This window comes from Diceros bicornis, chromosome 26, assembly GCF_020826845.1.
Source record: "Diceros bicornis minor isolate mBicDic1 chromosome 26, mDicBic1.mat.cur, whole genome shotgun sequence".
Classification (NCBI taxonomy): domain Eukaryota; kingdom Metazoa; phylum Chordata; class Mammalia; order Perissodactyla; family Rhinocerotidae; genus Diceros; species Diceros bicornis.
Genome location: NC_080765.1, coordinates 5,553,072 through 5,571,445, shown reverse-complemented (window position 1 = coordinate 5,571,445; position 18,374 = coordinate 5,553,072). Strand labels below are relative to the sequence as shown.

Sequence of the window (18,374 nt, the reverse complement as noted above, 5' to 3'; positions counted from 1 at the left end):
TTCTGGAATGTTCTCAGACATTATTTTTTCATACGTAGCCTCTGCCTCATTCCCTTTCTCCTCTTCTTTTTCTGGAACTTCAATCACATCTAACATCTATTTTATATTTTCCATGTATTTTTTTCTTTCTGGGATGAAATGGAATAAATTCTTCAGTTCCTACTTCCAGTTCATTAATTCTTTCTCCAACTATGTCCAGGCTTTTTAAATGTCCACTTAGTTTTTAATGAATTGTTACATTTTTCATTTTGGGAGTTCTGCTTTGCTCGTCTTCAAATATTCTTGCTTTTATCCACATTCTAAAGCCCTCTTTTCTTTTATTAAGGTGATTAAACATACTTATTTTATTTTTTTTCTGGTTATTCCAATATCTTAAGTTTTTGTAGGCTTGATTCTGCTGACTGTTTTTTCTGCTGTTTCTCACTCTTGGTGTCTTGTTTCTGGTGTGTTTCATGATTTGTAAATATGAGCAGCTCTTGTAGTATTATCTTGGAAGTATATGCTTGTATTATTATTATCCAAGTATAATCTTGTAGTATTATCCGTGGAAAATTCTTTGAGATCTGAGATAAATGTAGGTTTCTCCAGAAATCATATGTATTTTCTTCTGTAAGATGTCTAGAGGTAATGCAAATCTAGAACCACTTAACTTTGATCTAGAGATTTTTGAGCCACCCAAGTAGTGTCATGAGGACTGGCTTATGGGTATAAAGTATTAGTGGACACTTCCCTTGCCCTTTCTACATATCAATTTTCCCAAAAGTAGTTTTCACTGTGCTCCCTGGGTCTGGAGTTATAGCTCTGTATTACCCTTAGCCTGAAAATAGAGTCCTTTGAGACCCCAGTTTATCCAGGGCTCTCCTACTAGACTTGCTACTTTGGATAAACTCTTGGGCCTTGTCTTCTTCCCTTTGCAAGGCTACAAAACAGATACTAAACAATTAGACACAGGGGCCGGCCTGGTGGCATAGTGATTAAGTTCGCATGCTCTGCTTCAGCAGCCTAGGGTTCCAGGTTTGGATCCCGGGCATGGACCTACACACTGCTCATCAAGCTATGCTGTGGCAGCGTCCCATATACAAAGCAGAGGAAGATTGGCACAGATGTTAGCTCAGGGCCAATCTTCCTCACCAAAAAAAAACAAAAGAATTAGACACAAAGCTATACATGGGACAAAGTTGCATAAAACTAAATACATGCACATACAAATGAGTACAATAAAACTAGGGAAATCTGAATAAGATTGGTGGATTGTATCAATGTTAATATCCTGGTTGCAATATTGAACTATAGTTTTGCAAGATGTTACCATTGGGAGAAATTGAGTAAATGGTACAAGGGATCTCTCTGTATTATTACTTACATCTGCATAATCTACAATTAAACCAATAAAAATTTCCAAAAAAGGGAATTAAAAAGAAAGTATGTAAAATATTATCTCATTTATGTGAAATTACACATGTATACATGTGATGCATAGACAGATGTATGAACGGATGGTCACCATAATGTTAACAGTGATTAACCCTAGGAAGTAAGTCTTGGGGTAACCACTCTTCTCTGAATCATTGTTAGTTCGGGGTCCCATCGTTGCTGTGGTCCTCTTCACAGTTCTGATGGCCTCCGTCCATATAGCCTCAGGACCCGCAGAAGTGCTCAGGTGGGGCAGATGAAGGAGAGGAGGAAGTCCACCTCATTGCGGACGATGAGCCGTCCTGGGTGGATGTTGTCGGGCAGGGCCAGACTAGAGGTCATCTCCCAGGCGTCCACAAAGGCCACACGGAGGTCAGCAAAGGCAGCTCGGAGGAGCCGGTTCAGCTGAAGAGTAAACCAGTCACTGCCATACACGGACTTGTAGCCGGTGTTGGCCAGTTTGATGACCACAAGAGTGCGGGGTTCCCGGGCCAGCAGTGCAGCCACGGCTGCCCGGATCCCTGCCAGTCGTCGCACAAAGATGGACGGAGGGAAGGTGGTGAAGTGGGCACCCAGGCCCAGCACCACCACGGTGTGGGGGCCCCCGGCCAGGCCTCTCAGCTCCTGGGCCACAGAGTGCAGGGAGGCCACTGGTATGCGGAGGGAGCGCAGGGGCCAGCTGTGGGCCCGCCAGTGCAGCACGATGCCCTGAGTGGTCTCCACGGCCATCAGGGGCCCTCCCTGATATACAGCATGTAGATTCACTGGCTTCAGGGCTGTGGGGAGGATGAGAGAGGAGGCTTAGTGGTGACACAGGACTGTGTACCTATTGTCTTGTACAAATAAAAATTCTAGTCTCCACTTCCCAGGACATAAGCATTCTGTCCCTAAACCCTAATGCTTCCCCCCTAAATTTTCAAGGTTGCCAAGGATCTCACTATTATCCATCAAAACTCCTATTCAGTTTGCTTTTAATTCTCTAAGGCATTTGGCTTACCTGTGCTGGGTGACCTCTTCTGAAAACCTTCCTTTCTTGCTTTCTGTAACACTACATTATCCCATTTTTTTCTACCTTTCTGGTCATTCTTTGCTCAATAGTTGGCTTCCTATTTTCCTTGCACTCTGTAAAGGAAGGCGTTCCCTAAAATTCTGTCACTATTATCCACTTTTCTTTATCATCTACCCTTTGGGAATTTCACTTCTACCTCCTCAGTTTTTGTCTAAGAGCTGATGACTTCCTGAGCTTTGACTCTACACTTCCCACTGCCTATTCAATATTTTCTCTCTAATTTCCACCATTGCCTTGAACATTGCCTTGATAAATGAATCTATCATCTCTGCACGCATCTTTCTCTCTATGTCCTGAACTTCCCCTCACCATCCCACGTCAGTCAGCCTTTAGTCATATCTGATACCTCTCTGTGTCTTGCAAGTCCTATTCACTATTCATTTTTAAGGTTTCCTATGTCCAACTCTTGCATCCAACTTTTAGTTCATGCTGTTAATAACTCTTGGCTACATTCATCTAACAATATTCCAAACATACAAATTGGCACTGTTCTGGGTACTTTTGTATACAATGGTGAAAAAGAAATGAAAGTCTTTGCCCTCATAGAGCTTGCTGTCTCTTGGGTGAGAGAGATTTCCTGATGCAGAAGGGAGGTTGGAAATGTTGAGAAACCGAAAGGTTGGTGCTCCTGGAGCACAATGAATGGCATTAGGTGAGGTTAGAGATATAGGCAAGGTCAGGTCATGTAGTCTCTTGTAGAGCATGTTAATGATTTTCACGTTTGTCCCAAGGAAAATTAGAGTCCACTGAAGGTGAGTAACACAATCCAATTTGCATTTTAAAAAGCTCATACTTGGGCCGGCCCCGTGGCTTAGCGGTTAAGTGCACGCGCTCCGCTGCTGGCGACCTGGGTTCAGATCCCAGGCGCACACCGACGCACCGCTTCTCCGGCCATGCTGAGGCCGCGTCCCACATACAGCAACTAGAAGGATGTGCAGCTATGACATACAACTATCTACTGGGGCTTTGGGGAGAAAAAAGGAGGAGGATTGGCAATAGATGTTAGCTCAGAGCCGGTCTTCCTCAGCAAAAAGAGGAGGATTGGCATGGTTGTTAGCTCAGGGCTGATCTTACTCACAAAATAAATAAATAAAACTTAAAAAAAAAAAAAAGCTCATACTTGCTCTTTTCTGAAAACCTGCTGTGGAGGTAGGGGGACTAAGAAGTGAAATGGGAAGCCCAGTTTAAAGGACTTTACAATAGGCTTGATAATGGTCAAGGATGGAGAGAAGTAGAGATAGAGGGAAGAGAGTGGTTTCCAGATTTACATATACATATATTTTTTTCTTTTAGTAGCTAAATTTTTCCACCTTTATCGAAGTATAATTGAAAAATAAAATTGTATATATTTAAGGTGTATGACATGAAATTTTGATATACATACACATTGTGAGATGATAACCACAATTAAACTAATTAACATATCCACCACCTCACATAGTTACCTTTTTTGTGTGTATGATGAGAACGCTTAAGATCTACCCTTTTACAAATTTCAAATATGCAATAGGTATTATTAACCATAGTCACCATGCTGTACATTAGATCTCCAGAACTCATCCCAAATAACTGAAACAGGTATATTTTTGATGTAGAGTAGACAGGATTAGATAATTGGTTGGATGCTAGCATCAAAGAATAGGAGATATCAATGAGTCCCCGATTTCCAGTTTTAGCAGTTGGGAGATAATGGTACTCACTATGTTTCAGGAAGTCTGGATTACGTTTTAGTGATTGGGGGAGGAGGAAGGTGATCCAGAAGTTAGTGCTATATTGAATTTTTGGATGCTTGAGAGGCACCCACATGGAGATATCAAGTTGGCAGCTGGAGTTCAGAAGAGATGTCTGGGTGAGAAAGATAAATTTGGAATTCATTGTAATTACGCATGGTATCAGAGCCATAGGAATAAGCAAGATCACTTAGGAAGATCATGATGAGGGAGAAAAGAAGAAAGTCCAAGAATAACCTCAAAGAACTTCATTATTTAGAGGATGGGTAGAGGGGGAGACTGAGAAGGAAAGACCAGAAAAATAAGAGGATACCAAGTACAAGTAGTGATATAAAGGCAATTAAATAAATTGTTTATATTTGAATGAGTTGGATCTTTCATCTTTTCAACTGAGACAAAAATCCAAACTTCAAACAACATAGCCTGTTGAAGCTATGAGGAAGTGTAAGATGTTGGAAGTGTAAGATGGGGAATTCTGGCGATATCGAACAAATTTACATTTACATTTACTATTTGATATATGCCACTACTAGGAGTCTACCCTACAGGATCACTTGAAAAAATAACAAATACCACATGTATGAGTTTATTCATGGTGGCATTGTTTATAATAGCAAAAATTTGAAAAAGACCAGGTGCCCAGAAATGAGGGACATTCATAAAATGAGTCTTGTACAGCAATAAAAAATGTACTGATAAAGAGATATATGACAAATATATTAAGTGGGGAAAAAAGGTGCAGAATGGTCTATGCTGTAGGTTACCTTTTGCTAATGGGTGTACTATGGGATTTGGCCCAACTACCCTGATGAAGACAACAAAAAAAAGGAATAAAAAAAGTTTTAAAAAATTATCAAGAGAGAAGAAGGAAAGGATTGCAGCACAAAGAGACGGATGAGGGCTGATTCTGAACTGGGGTTATTTGTGAGTCAAGACAGCAGAGATATGAAGCTCTGCTTTTGCCATTCATTCTCAAGAGGTGGAGTGACCATGGGTCAAAGCCCTTTGGCAATCAAGGAGGAAGACTTTAGTGAAATATTTTCTGCTTTTGGCCTGAGACCCTACAAGATTGACCTGGGATCATTTACCAATCCATGCAAATTCACTGAGAGGTGGAGATGTATTTTTGGTGGCTTCATAGGCTGGCACAACGGGGGTTGGAACTTAGAATCCACCAAGGGAGAAACCCTAATGTAACATTCCCTGTACTGGGCTAGAAACTGAAGAACTTTACTCTGGATGTTGGTGTGTACTGTACTCCCAGGCATTACCTAGATGGCCCACAAAACTTCAAACCTTGTTTCTAGACTGTAAGCGCTCTTAGATGTTTGCAGGAATGAAAACTCTTCTTCAGAATAAGATTACGTTGCCTTAGGTCTTATGTATACATAAAAGTATTTTTTCAAATAAAATCCTGATTCCAACAAATCTAGTAGAAAAAGATAAACCATGCAAATGGTAACCAAAGAAAGTTAGTATAGACTTTAAGGCAAACATCATTTCTAGAAATAAGAAAGTTTTCTTGATAATGATAAAAAATTCAATTTGCCATGAATGTATGGTAATTCTAAATAGCTATGCATCTAATAATATGGCATTAAATAAATAAATAAAGCAAATTTCAAAATACACACACACAGAGAAAAAACAGACAAATTCACAGTCATTCTAGGAGGTTTTTATACATATCCCTCAGTAATTGGTAAAATAAGTAGACAAGAGGTTAGTAATGATGTAGAAGATTTCAACAATATGATTTTAAAACCATTCCTATTTATAAAGCTGTCAATTGTAGAATATACATGTGGAACATTCACAAAATTGATTGTATACTGGGCCAAAAACAAGTCTCATTAAATCTCAAAAGATTTGAATTATGTGAAATGTATTCTCAGGCAACAGTGCAATTATATTAGAAATCAATAACAAGAATAGTATTACTGGAAAGCTATATCACGTTTATATCTCAGTTGAAACCAAGTTGAACTACAAATTCAATATAATCACAATTAAAATCTCAACAGGAATTTTTTTTGAAATTCCACAAATTGATTAAAAAGATTCACATGGAGGTGCAGAAGGCCCAAAAATTGCCAAATGCCCTTTTAAAGAGGAACAAAAATGTAGGTCTTGTCCACCAGAAATCCAAAATTATTACACAACTGTAGTAATGAAGACTGGGTGGTATTGGTTCTGATATAGACAAACAGATTCACTAAACAGAATAGAGAGCCCCAAAACAGACCCACCTATGGACACTTGATTCATGGTGAGGATGCACTGCAGAGCTATGGTAAGGACTGGCTGCTCAATCAATGGTGCCAGATCAATCAGATATCCAAATATCCACAACTTAAAAAGATAAAGTGTTATCTCATAAGTGATCAGAGAAATTCCAATTAAAATCACGAGGCACTATTACACACCCATAATTTTTGCCAAATGTTTCAAAATGATTATATCAAATGCTGGCAAGAGTGTGGAACAACAACTGCTGGCGGAAGAGTCAGCAGGTAAAACCACTTTTTAAAAATTGGCAGAATCCATAAGTCTCAAGACACACCTACGCGCTGATCAGCAAAACCACTGCCAGGTGACGCCCTGCAGAAGCACAGGCTCATGGGGAGTGAAGAGTGACACACACAAGGATATCGACAGTAGCATGTTTCGTGATAGCCTTATCAACAGAAGAATGTAAAAATACGGTGTGATATAATCAGACAGTGAAATGCCATGTAACGGTGAAAATGGACAAACTACAATTACATGAAAGAATATGGATGAATCTTAAATACATAATATTGAGCAAAAGAAGTCAGACACAACAGAATTCATAGTGTATGTTTTCATTTATATGAGGTTGAAAATCTGGCAAAATTCACATATATTGTTTAGGAATGCCCAATAAGTCGGCAAAACTATAAAGATAAACAAGGGCATAAATATTATAAAAGTTAGAATAATGAGCACATCTAGAATAGTGGGAGACAGAGAAGGAGTTATAACTTGGGCGAGACATGGTATCAGCGGGGCTTCTGGAGTGAGGGTCTTGTTCTCTTTCTTATTTTGGATGGAAGTTATATGGGTAATCATTTTATGACAATTTGTTAAACTGTTTTATATGTTTTCTCTGTCTTGTTATATTTTATAATAAAAATTTAAATAAAATCATGTACACCCATTAATATATATACATGCATACATACACACAAATTCTATTTGTAGAAAGAAATATCTGATGGATAAATAAGAAATCAACAAAATACTCACCATAGATGGAAGGGAAATGGAGTTTGAGAGGAAACCTCAATTATGGAAACCTCTTTGCATAATTTTCTGTAGTTTTGACTTTTGATTCATGTACATGCAATACATATTCAAAAACTAAATCTAAAAAAAAGTGCAATCCCTGAAACTGGGAACATAAATGAAAAAAACAAACCTAAATATTTATCAAATTGCTAACAACCACACAGAGAAAGAATTTGTTTCAAGTGACTTCACAACACAGTTCTTTGTACTTACTGAGGGGGCTGCATTCTGAGGACAAAAAGAATTACAAAGGAATACTGCAGTTTGCTCAGACACAAATTTCACACACTGTGATATGGTGGCTGTGTCTCTTAAATCTGTTTCAATCTATCAGCTCCCCCACCTCCACCTGCTTCTTTTTTTTTCCAATTGCAATTATTTGTTAAGGAAACCAGGTGGTTTGTTCTGTAGTTTCCCATAGTCTGGCTTAGAACATCAATAGTGTTTAACATTTTCCTCTAACCTCTGTATTTCCTATAAACTAGCAGTTAGATCTAGAGGTTTGATCAAATTCAGATTCCACTTTGGGGGACAATGTTTTTTTTGCGAAGCAATGCTTCACAGGTAATGATTGTGTGCTTCCATTAGGAGTCACATATTGTCTGGATATCTCTACTTTTTGTGATATGAGCAGCTATTGAGGATAACTAACTCCATTAATTCACTAGGGGTTACAAAATGATGCTATTTTCTTTTTTTGTGTGTGTGTGAGGAGGACTAGCCCTGAGCTAACATCCGCTGTCAATCCTCCCCTTTTTTTTCTTGAGGAAGATTGGCCCTGGGCTAACATCTGGCCCATCTTCCTCTACTTTATATGGGACGCCGCCACAGCATGGCTTAACAAGTGGTGTGTCAGTGTGCGCCCAGGATCCGAACCTGCAAACCCCGGGCCGCCGTGGCAGAGTGCGCGTACTTAACCGCTGCACCACAGGGCCAGCCCCAAAATGATGCTATTCTAATGTTATCATTCCTTCTTTATTTATTAGCTGGATTTTTTTTTTTTTTTGCTGAGGAACATTGGCCCTGAGCTGACTTCTGTGCCAATCTTCCTCTATTTTTTGTATGTGGGTTGCTGCCACAGCGTGGTTAACAAGTGGTGTAGTTCTGCACCCAGGAACCGAACCCGGGCCACTGAAGCAGAGTGTGCCCAACTTAACCACTAGGCCACCAGCTTGGCCCCTGGAATATTTTTATAAAGAGAAATTTCCCCTCACCAACTACTTGGTTACATAGGGAAGACAGGATAAGGACTTGATTCTTTCCCTTTACTTATCAGTTTTTAAAATAATAAGTTGGTTGGCTAAAATTCTCCAAAACGTTATCATTATAAATTCATGGACTTAAACATGTCTGTTGTGTTTCAATCCACAGCAGTTTTTGTCTTCGTTGATGGTCATATGTCCTTTTTTGTGTGTGTGCAATGGACGCCTCTTCAAGTTGGCTTCTGAGTTCTTTTGACACAATCTTGTTCGTCTATAAATGGATCTTTCAACTTCACTCAGGGGTTTTATTGTTACTTGTAATAGTGGTATTGTTTCTTTGAAATTACTTTTTTTTTTAATATGATAGGATACAGCAAACAAGTAATTGTGTTTGTATTGTTAGATTTTCAGTATAAGAGAAATGAGGTACAAATTTAAATTCAAATAAGAAAATAAAACTAATTCTAAAATAAATTTGAAATATCAGTATGAATTCATGATTTTTAATCTATCTATCATCTATCTACATCTTCTCTGTCTATTGAATGGCCGAGAAAAAATGTTAACCCCATAATAATGCGCACTTACAGTGCTCAGATATTAATTTCTAATTTCCCATGAATTCCTGGAGAATCAACAAATTTCAGGTCTGGGGCAGAATAGTACAAAGTGAGCCTGCGATAACTGTCAGAAATCAAAGAATCTTTCTAATGCTGGAGGTACATCAAAAAGGACACAGGAGCCAACTTGTGATTGGGCAGAGACTGTGAAAATTGGAATATTAGAGAAAATAATGAAAGAAAATAATTAGAGAAAATAATGATTTTAGAATAAAAGGTTGGTTTGATCACACCAAATCTATAAAAATCCATGTATCCATAATGATACTCAAAAAAAGATAGTCATTTGTCACCATTTTAAGACCATTTTAAAGCCCATTACAAAGCTCTTTTCTTTGTAAATTGGTAATTAAAGGGAAATAGTTTAATTTTTTCTTGCCTTCCCAAGAGAAGCTATCTTTCAAGCTAACCTATTAGCTCCAGTTAATTAGAGAAAGCATTATTTTTGTAAAAGAAGGCCGGCTAATAGAGTAGAAAGAACAATCGAGTTAGAAAATCACCCGTTTGTAATACTTATAAAATGATTGATACAGGCAATAATTGTCAGTTGTGTTAATATCATTAGGAGAATGGTTAATGGAGATTTCTGGAATTCATACAATGCCAAAATAACACCACTCTATTCCTTTCTGGTCCCAACGGGAAAACATAACTGTACTGTAGAGGGATCACTGATGATAAATAATCAGATACTATGCATCCCCCAACGTGCTGCAAACAGAATTTACAACATCACTTATGCAAACGTTCAAGTTGAATCTATCAAGCCTTTAACTCTAAATTCCAGTCTATAGGAAATACAAGAAATAGAGGACAAACTAAATGTCACCATAGGGAAGCAATCAGAAATATCCAGAGAATGAAATATTTGACAGGACAAGTGGTCCTGACTTTTCCATAAAGAAGGGTGAAGAAAAGAAAGGACTAGCCTGGACTTAAAGAAATCAAGGGACAAAACCAGGTCTTGGAATGGATCTTGGCTTTGAAAAAACAATTGTATAGACTTTTAAAGGACAATAGAGGAAATTTGATTATCAACTGGATATTAGAGTTAAGGATTATTATTCATTTTGTTAGGTGTGATAATCTTATTTTGGTTATATATATAAAACATTCTGTTTTTAAAAGATTTATACTGAAATATTTGGGGGTGGAATGTCATGATGTCTGTAATTGACTCAAATACTTAAGAATATGAAAACAAAGTAAAAAGTCACATGTTTATATGCTGATGGGAATGTGATGGAAATAACGTTGTTGAGAGGGAAGATGATTTAGGAGGGAGAGGGGAAACTGGCAGAGAGATGTCCTTGAACAGGGAAGAGGGGTGAGATCTGGAGCTGAAGTGGACGGGCCAGCTGTAGAGAGGAGCATGGAGAGTTAATTTACAAAAACAGGTGGGAAGACAGAGAATACTAATACAGATGCTGATAGGTGAGGAAATGTGGTAGGAGGCTGTAGAATTTCATTTCCAATTGCTCATTTTGTTCAAGAAAATGTTAGGTCATCAGCTGAGTGTGAGGTTGAGGAAGCTTTCAGGAGAGAGGAGAAGCTGTGAAGTAGTCAACTAGGAGAGTGATATGGTGGGACCAGGGCAGTGGCTCTCAAACTTCAGTACACATCACAATCAACTGGAGGGCTTGTTGAAACACAGGCTGAGCTCCTTCCCAGAATTTCTGGTTCAGTAGGTCTGGGGTGGGTCGTGAGAAGTTGCGGTTCTAACAAGCTCCCAGGTGATGCTGATGAGGCGGATCTGGGGATCACATTTTGAGAACCACTGTGACTTCTGTGCAGCATTAGGGCCGCTGGAGGTTTGTGGGCATGCATTTCAAGTGACAGCAGTCAGCATGGTTGAATGTTTTTCTCCAGGTGTGTTCAGGTGAACAGGTATAGTTGTAAAAGAGGCAGAGAGTTGAATGAGCCAGAGATTATTGCCAAGATCATCACATAGCTGCCTCCTTATCATTCTGGACTCAGCCCAAATGAAACTTCCTTAGAAGCACCTTCCCTGACCATCTAATCTATCTTCCTCTTCACTATCTTGCATTTTCATACTATTTTTTTTCACAGAACTTTTCACTATCTGGAACTGTATGTATATTTATTTTGTTAGTTGTTTCTGAGTCTTTCCACTGGAGTTTATGCAGAACATAACAGGAATCTTGATTTTTTTGTTTTGTTCACTGCCATATTCCTAGAACCTGGAACAGTTCCTGGACATAACAGGTGCTCAATAAATATGTATTGATGAAAAACAAGAAAGAAAGAAAAAAGAGAGAGAGAAAGGAGGGAGGGCGAGAAGAAGGGTAGGAGGGAGGAAAAGACAAGGAAAAACAAAAGACTACGCAAGAACCTAAATCATTGTATTAGTTTTAACTATGAAGAGGAAAATACATAATTATAAGAATATAAACACAGTTCACTGATATGTCTAAAATTAATGTAAATACATTGGAAAGATGGCAATGGGAGGCTAGCTAGTTGCTCACCACCCCATTTTCTTTTCCTAAAGACTGTGTTTCCCAAATTCCTTGTTTGGACCATGACTAGATTGTGGTGATTGGAACTTGGGCAATGAAGATGTACACCACTTCCGTGCCTGGACATAAAACACCCCATACAACCCTCCACTCTCTCTCTCTCTCTTTCTCTCTCTCTTCCTATCAGTGGGATGGGTGCAGAGGATCCAGTAGTGACCTCTGGGGAGGCCCTAGGGGACAATGGAGACATAGGATGAGAGGGACCTGGGTTCCAGAGTCACAGCTTCGAGAACAGCAGTGTGGAAGGCTGCTCCCAAACACTGACTGGATTTTGGGTGATTTCAAAATAAACTTTTATTGCATCAAACCACTGAAATTGCAGGGCTATTTTTATTACTGTAAAAAAGAGAAACATCAAAAATTGATTCATTAGGAATTACTAGTGTATCAGTCAGGGTCCAATCAGGAGAAAGAAATCACACATTAATTTGAACAGGGAAAGTTAACACAAAGAGTTATTAACTATAATAAGGTAAAGAAAATTCTAAAGAATACTATAGTGCTGAGGGAGAAGACCTGAATTGTGAAAGAATTTTTTGGCTAACTAATCTGCTCTGAAGTGGTATCCATTCTATGTATTCCATCTACTGAGTGTTTTTAAAGAGTATCTCCATTTGAGATACCTAACTGGTTCTTTGTAGTATAGAAAGAACTCAAAGTAACATATACATAAAATAAAATAAAATTGACTCCAGGAGGGATCTGAGCTTCCACTCCTATCTGGCAGCAAAACAGCAGAAAAAAGTGGAGTACAGAAATGTTAGTTGGCACCGTGCTCCCTGCCCCTGTGTCAGTAGGGCAAAGTGTGGAGCTGAACTTCCACCGTCACCCAGTGGCAATGAGGCTGTGGGAGTTGCTGCTCCATTTTCACTGTGGTGGCATCAACAGGGCCCAAAAGGGAGTTGAACATACATCCACCTGGACCTGCATGCTACACCTAAACAGAGTGACTGCCTGCTGAAAAGAACAATGGTAAATAAGATCCAGAGTCTCACAGCTTAACACTCAAAATGTCCTGTAAACAATAGAAAATCATTCATCATACCAACAACCAGGACAATTACGACTTGAATGAGAAAAGACAATCATCAGGTGCCAACACCAAGATTATTCAGATGTTGGAATCATCTAATAAGGATTTTTAAAGCAGCCATCATGAAAAATGCTTGATTGGGCCATTATGAACACTACATACATATTAGTTTAGTTAAAATTTAAAAGAATCACCTTTCCAAATATGGGCAAGAATACAGAGCAACTAGAAGGTCTATCCATGATGGCGGGGACATAAAATGATACAACAAGTTTGGAGAACAGTTTGGAAGTTTCTTAAAAAGTTAAACATACACTTATCACATGATCAAGCCATTCCACTCTAAGATATTTACTCAAGAGAAATGAAAGCATATACCCATACAAAGACTTGTACACAAATGTTCATAGCAGCTTTATTTGTAATAGCTAAAAATTAGAAGCAACCCAAATGTCCATTGACCGATGAATGGATATTCAAACGATGGTATATCCACACAATGGAATACTACACAGCAATAAATAGGGAAAGAACTATTGCCACACACAGAAATGTGGATGAATCTCAAAATAATTACGCTGAGTGAAAGAAGCCACACACAAAAAAGAGTACACATCGTATGGCTCCATTTATATAAAGTTCTAGCAAATGCCAACTAAGCTAAAGAGACGGAAAGCAGATGTGTGGTTGCCCGGGAAAGGAGAGTGAGAGTGAGGGAGTGGGAGGGGTGAAAGGGAGGGATTAGGAAGGGCCATGAGGAAACTTTTCTGGATGGTGGATATGTTAATTATTTTCTTTGTGGAAATTGTTTTCTGGGTGAACATATACGTTATAACTTTACAAATTGTACACTTTAAATATGTGCTGTTTATGGTTTGTCAATCACACCTCAACAAACTGTTTAAAATAAAGGGGAACCTCAAATTAGGCCTAGTGACTGAGGGTGACAATATGGCAAATTTCTAAACTTTACAGGAAGACAGGAGTGTATCTGAAATTCCTGTCCGAGATGGGAAATAAAAGCTTAGGTGGATTTTCCTCAAAAACATGGTAAGCAAGTGATACAACTAACCAGTTGCTAACTTTACAATTAAGTTCACAGAAATTATGATCACCGAACAGCCAGCCCAGTCCGACGGGCATTCTGGCTAGCTCTTCTGTTCTACCTTCCTCCTTCTCAGATATCGAGACTTGTAATATTTTTGTACTAGGCTGGCTGTACTAATTGGCTGCTTAGGACATACTTTTATTTAAAATAACTACTATAAATGTTAAGCATTGTTTTTCTTTTCTAAATGGGAGGTAACTCACAAGTCTTGTGATGGTTTCCTGTTTTCCGTTAATCTTGACTATGTAGAAAAATGGTTCACATGGAAGATTTGGGGTTGGATTAATTTAACTTTGGAGGGGCTGAGGAAACTACAAGCATTCAGCAGAAGTCACTTGGGTTTTCGGTGCTAAGAGAACCACAGCTCTGCCAGGCACTGGTTGAGACGCAGCAGCAAAGCAGAAAATAAAGAAGGAAGGAAGGAGGGAAGGGGGAAGGGGGGAGGTAGAAAGGAAGGGGAAGAGAAGGGAAGGGAAGGGAGGGGAGGGGAGGGGAGAGAAGGGAAGGGAAGGAAGGAAGAAAGAAAAGAAAGAAAGAAAGAAAAAAAAAGAAATTGAGGTGGACTGGTGGACGAAAGTTTGAACTTTTTATCCTTCACATGTTAATTCTACTTAAGAGAGGAAATGAGGGTTTTATTTAAAAACTAAATGGGGAGTCTTTTTCTGAATTATCAGAATTTGTATTCTTTAAAAGGTTTTCTTTTTTTTTTTATGCTGTCATTTCAGCTCACTACTTAACTTCTGGTAAACTAAACTGGAAAGCCAGCTCTCTGGTAATAATTACATCCTCCTAGCTCTAACTCCTTTGCTCACTGCCCTTGGAAAAGTCCCAGCATCCTGCCCACCCTCTCCACCACAAACACAGGAGTCTTGTCTCTCAAAGCCCTCCCTGTTCACCTCTTCCTACATGAGGCCCCAGGTGTCCTGTCCTCTCCCCTCAGGGCCACTCACAGGGCACGGTGTCACGCAGATACTCCCACCACTGCCGAAGTGTGGAGTCCCCCATCATGTGGACGACGTGGCCAGCCAGGCAGCCCAGGATGCTGTCAGCAGTGGAGAAGGAGCGGGCGGAGCAGAACAGTGAGTGCCACACATCTTGGTGGTAGAAGCCAGAGGGCTTTGGGGCTGGGAGCCCAGGACGGCATGCGGGCCGTGGGGACAGGGCTACAGGAAAGGGAAAAGCAGAACAGAGCTAACATTTATAGCTTACAAAATACCGGCTACTCTTCTAGGTGCTTTACATGTATTATTTCATTTACTCTCTTACAAAAATCCATGAAGTACTATTCTCATCTCCATTTACAAGTGGGGACACTGAGGCACTGAATTGTTAAGCAATTTACCCAAAATCAAGAATAGTGATGGGGAGAGACAGCATTTGAAGCCCCTTTACAGCCCATGTTACTAACCACTATACTACACTGCCCTGGCAGGGGGCTGGGGCTAAATCCCAGTCAAGGAATAGAACCTCTAAGTCTATCACCCCCCTGCCCCCCAGCATATGCAGGCCCCACTCACCCAGGCTGCTGTTCCCTGTGGCTGCCATTCTGATCTGGATTGGAGAAATGCCCCGAGGGAGCACCTTGTCTGTCACTTTCCTAGAGAAACACCAAGAGTGAGCATTCAGGTAGGGCGACCAGTGAAAGCTTGAGTCCAATATGGGCATATGATGGTTGACTTGTAATTTCTACTCTGCCTGAGTCCAAAAAGGGTTTGAGGTAGTTACAATACAATTAGCACATTTATGATTTGACGCAATTACAATAAAGAGTTAGAAAAAATGAAGGGAGGAAGAGAAAATCTTATCAGGTATCTGGGAGAAGGACCTTCTACTATCAACCCACCCACTGGCTCTCAGTTCACTAACAGTCCAGGTGATAAAGGAACACCCAAGCTGGAGCACGTAGTTCTTCTCTGACAAATGGGAATATACAAGCATGCCAGCAGAGACCAAGCTTTCCTGGCACTAAATTCTGGAAGGAACACGGAGCAGAATCATTTTTGTTACATAAATACTCAGAGAATGGGGATCATCACCCCCTACTCCTGAGGTGTGGGCTGGACAGAGTGATGTCCAGAGAGCGCAGTGTGAGAGCAGGGCGTGCGGAGAGTGGCTTTGCAGTGAGAACCTGACAAACTCTGCCTCAGCCAGGTGACTAGGTCAACATCAACACTCGTCAATCATGGTGATAGTATGTACCCTGGAAATGATGTGATGACAATGTAACTTTAGCTCTGTGATCTTCCTCCCAAAAACGCATAATCCAATCTAATCATAAGAAAAACGTCAGACAAGTTCCAATAGAGAGGAATATTACAATATAATTAACTAACACCCCTCAAACCTGTCAAGGTCATCAAAAACAAGGAAAGTATGAGAAACCGTCTCAGCCAGGAAGAGCCTTAGGAGACATGACAACTAAATATAATGTGGTATCTGGATGAGATCCTGGAACAGAAAAAGGACATTAGGTTAAAATGAAAGAGAACTAAATAAACTATGGACTTTAGTTAATAATAATGTATCAATATTGGCTCATGTATTATAGCAAATATACCACACCAATGTAAGATGTTAATAACAGGGGAAATGGGGGTGAAAGCAGATATGGGAACTCTCTGTATGATCTACTCAGTTTCTTTGTAAATCTAAAACTGTTCTAAACAATAAAGTCTAGTAATAAAAAAATTACACACATAGTTGTTTATCTAAGAGAAATGAAAATATTTGCCTGCAAAAGTCTTATACCTCATTGTTCACAGCAGCTTTATTCATAATAGCCATAACCTGGAAACAACCCCAAATATGCATCAAGAGGTGAATGGACAAACAAACTGTGGTATATACAGTGGAACACTATTCATCAATAAGAAGAAAAAATTACTGATATACAACAACATGGATGAATCTCAAAAACATTTTACTGAGCAAAAGAAGCCAAATACAAGAGTACACACTGTATGATTCCATTTTTATGCAATTCTGGAAAAGGCAAAACTAATATGTACTTTCAGAAAGCAAATCAGTGTTTGCCTGGGGCTAGAGATGGGTGAGGGAAATTGGCTGTGAAGGGACACAAGGGAATCTTAAGGGTGATGGAAATGTTCTGTATCTTGATTGTGGTGACAGTTATATGGGTATACACATTTATCAAAACTCATTGACCTGCACTTTTGAAACAAGTATATTTCGTTATATGTAAATTATACTTCAATAAAGTAGATTTAAAACAATTTTTTTAATCAAAACAAAAAACTCAGACAATAGGATTGTGAACTGCTGAGTAGGCTATAATTAAACAAATAGCTGTTAAATAACTTAATAAATATTTGTTGCACAAATGTATGAACTGCTGTCTCTAGAATTGATGAACTCCAGTCCTGGTCAGGCTGGAAATGCTATTGGGCAAGCATTTCATATGTTTCCACCCAGATGTCTCTCCCATTCCTCACAGCTGAGATTGGGTGCTTACCTCATCTTTCTCTCTTCACATCCCAGGGTGGGAGTGAGAGGGGTGGGGGCAGCACCTCCTTATTTACAGAGGAGTTCATTAAACATTAACCCACTTACCAGAAAGTATATCAACTTCTGCACCCATCCTCACTTCCTCCTTACCCTAGTCACAAGAAGAGGTGACACTGAACCCCAATGCTATCTCCCTCTGTATCGTTTAGATGGCACCGCTTTCCTTTTTTGCACCATCTTTAACTTCTTCCCTCGAGCTCTTTCTTTCCAGAATACAAACATAATCACATCTACTCCAGTGAATAAAGCCCCTCTTCATTACCTCTTCCTGTAGCTACAACTCCATCAGGTTCCTTTCCTTCACAGGACAACTTCGTGAAAGACTTATCTGCCCTGGTTATCTGTCTTCTTCTCCTACCTCCTATGCACATTTTAAAAGTTAGTTTATTGCGTATCCAACATCCAGCTCTATCAGATCTTAACATTTTGCAAGGTTTGAATTAGATCTTTCTTTAGAAAGCAATAAATCAATAGCTAAAAAAAAAATAGTGTTAACACCAGATGTTGGGGAGGTACAGAGAAACTGGACCTCTCGGACGTAGCTGGTGGGAATGTAAAATGGTACGGACACTCTGGAAAATAGTTTGGCAGTTTCTTATAAAACTAAATATCCACCAATAGCACAACCCAGCAATTGCACTCAGGCATTTATTCCAGAGAAATGAAAACTTATGTTCACATAAAAACCCATACATGAATATTCATAGACGCTTTACTCAGTCAAAAACTGGAAACAATCTAAATGTCCTTCAAAGGGTGAACAGTTAAACAAACTTATACAATGGAATACCAGGCAGCAATAAAAAGGAATGGATTATTGAT

The 18,374-nt window shown here is 39.4% G+C and overlaps 1 protein-coding gene across 1 annotated transcript in view; it reads right to left on the bottom strand.

The window, feature by feature from the left end:
* Positions 1-1,656: 1,656 nt before the first annotated feature.
* Positions 1,657-18,374, bottom strand: part of LOC131422898 (NXPE family member 3-like) — a 34,101-nt gene continuing 17,383 nt past the window's right edge. Inside the window, exons 3-5 of the mRNA XM_058570532.1 lie at positions 15,545-15,624; positions 14,978-15,190; positions 1,657-2,189 (exon numbers count right to left, since the gene is read on the bottom strand). Coding sequence (XP_058426515.1) covers positions 1,657-2,189; positions 14,978-15,190; positions 15,545-15,624 — 826 coding nt within the window. The remainder of the gene's footprint in view (positions 2,190-14,977; positions 15,191-15,544; positions 15,625-18,374) is intronic.